Source organism: Trichinella spiralis (genome assembly GCF_000181795.1).
Source record: "Trichinella spiralis strain ISS 195 chromosome Unknown Scfld292, whole genome shotgun sequence".
In the NCBI taxonomy this organism is placed as follows: Eukaryota; Metazoa; Nematoda; class Enoplea; order Trichinellida; family Trichinellidae; genus Trichinella; species Trichinella spiralis.
In genome coordinates this window covers 1-866 of record NW_003527231.1, presented here as the reverse complement: position 1 = coordinate 866, position 866 = coordinate 1, and the positions used below count along the sequence as shown (strand labels likewise).

Below are 866 nucleotides of genomic sequence, written 5' to 3'. Positions count from 1 at the left end.
TTCCCCGTGGGTCCCAATTCTGTAAGTCTGGGCTAGGGATACTTCGAAAGGGTGAAGTATCCCATAGTTTTAATTAAGTTAAAGACAAACTACATGGCTGAGTTTTGAAATTAATGCAGTACTTGGTCTTTCACGCAGCAAAATTTACGTATGCTATTGCTTTCCTGTGTCGAAATAATTTTTGATTATTTTGTTATTTTGTAATTTTTGTTTTCTTACATAGTTATACATTTTGAACATTTTCGAAATCAAATTCTTTTTATTTTGAAAATTATTTTTCATTCAAACTTTATTTTCACTTCCTTTATTTTATACATTTTATTGATATTTCTTTTGATTCTTTTTTATTTTCACTTTTTTTTCTTATATTATACATTTTTATTGTTTTTTGTTCAATTCATTTCTCCAAATATTTTTTCTCTGATTCTTTTATTTTGACTTTAATTTTGTAAAAATTCTGACGCATGGAAAGCATTGCATACATATACGTAAACACGTAATAAACCGTAATGCACATGGAGAAGAAAGAAGAAAAGTGGAGCCAGTCACGAGCGAGTGAACGGATGGTGGATAGGTTGGCTCGAATCGTTTGTTGGTCAATTGAGGTAAGTATCGACACGTTGGAGAAGATGCGATTTGCCGAAGTCGAGCGTGAAAGGTTCTTCATTACAAAGGCACAATGAATAAAATATGTTACCATGTTCACAGACGTAACAAAAGGCCAATGCTGCGCTAATTCATAACGATGAAGATCATGTAGGATTAGTTGATAGGGGAAAATCATGTTTGCCATTACTAGTTGCCAGCCAGCAATATTAAATAGTTTATAGGAACAAAAACAAAGCAGTTAAAATGGGGAAAAATGA

At 32.2% G+C, this 866-nt stretch overlaps 1 protein-coding gene across 1 annotated transcript; it reads right to left on the bottom strand.

The window, feature by feature from the left end:
• Positions 1–397: 397 nt before the first annotated feature.
• On the bottom strand, positions 398–793 carry Tsp_14308 (conserved hypothetical protein). Its single transcript, XM_003370939.1, has one exon. The coding sequence runs from the start codon at positions 791–793 to the stop codon at positions 398–400; it is 396 nt and encodes a 131-aa protein (XP_003370987.1).
• Between the last annotated feature and the right edge of the window lie 73 nt (positions 794–866).

Excerpts from the sequence above, each read along its gene's own strand:
- Tsp_14308 (XM_003370939.1), bottom strand. The coding sequence starts at position 793 with ATGGCAAACATGATTTTCCCCTATCAACTAATCCTACATGATCTTCAT.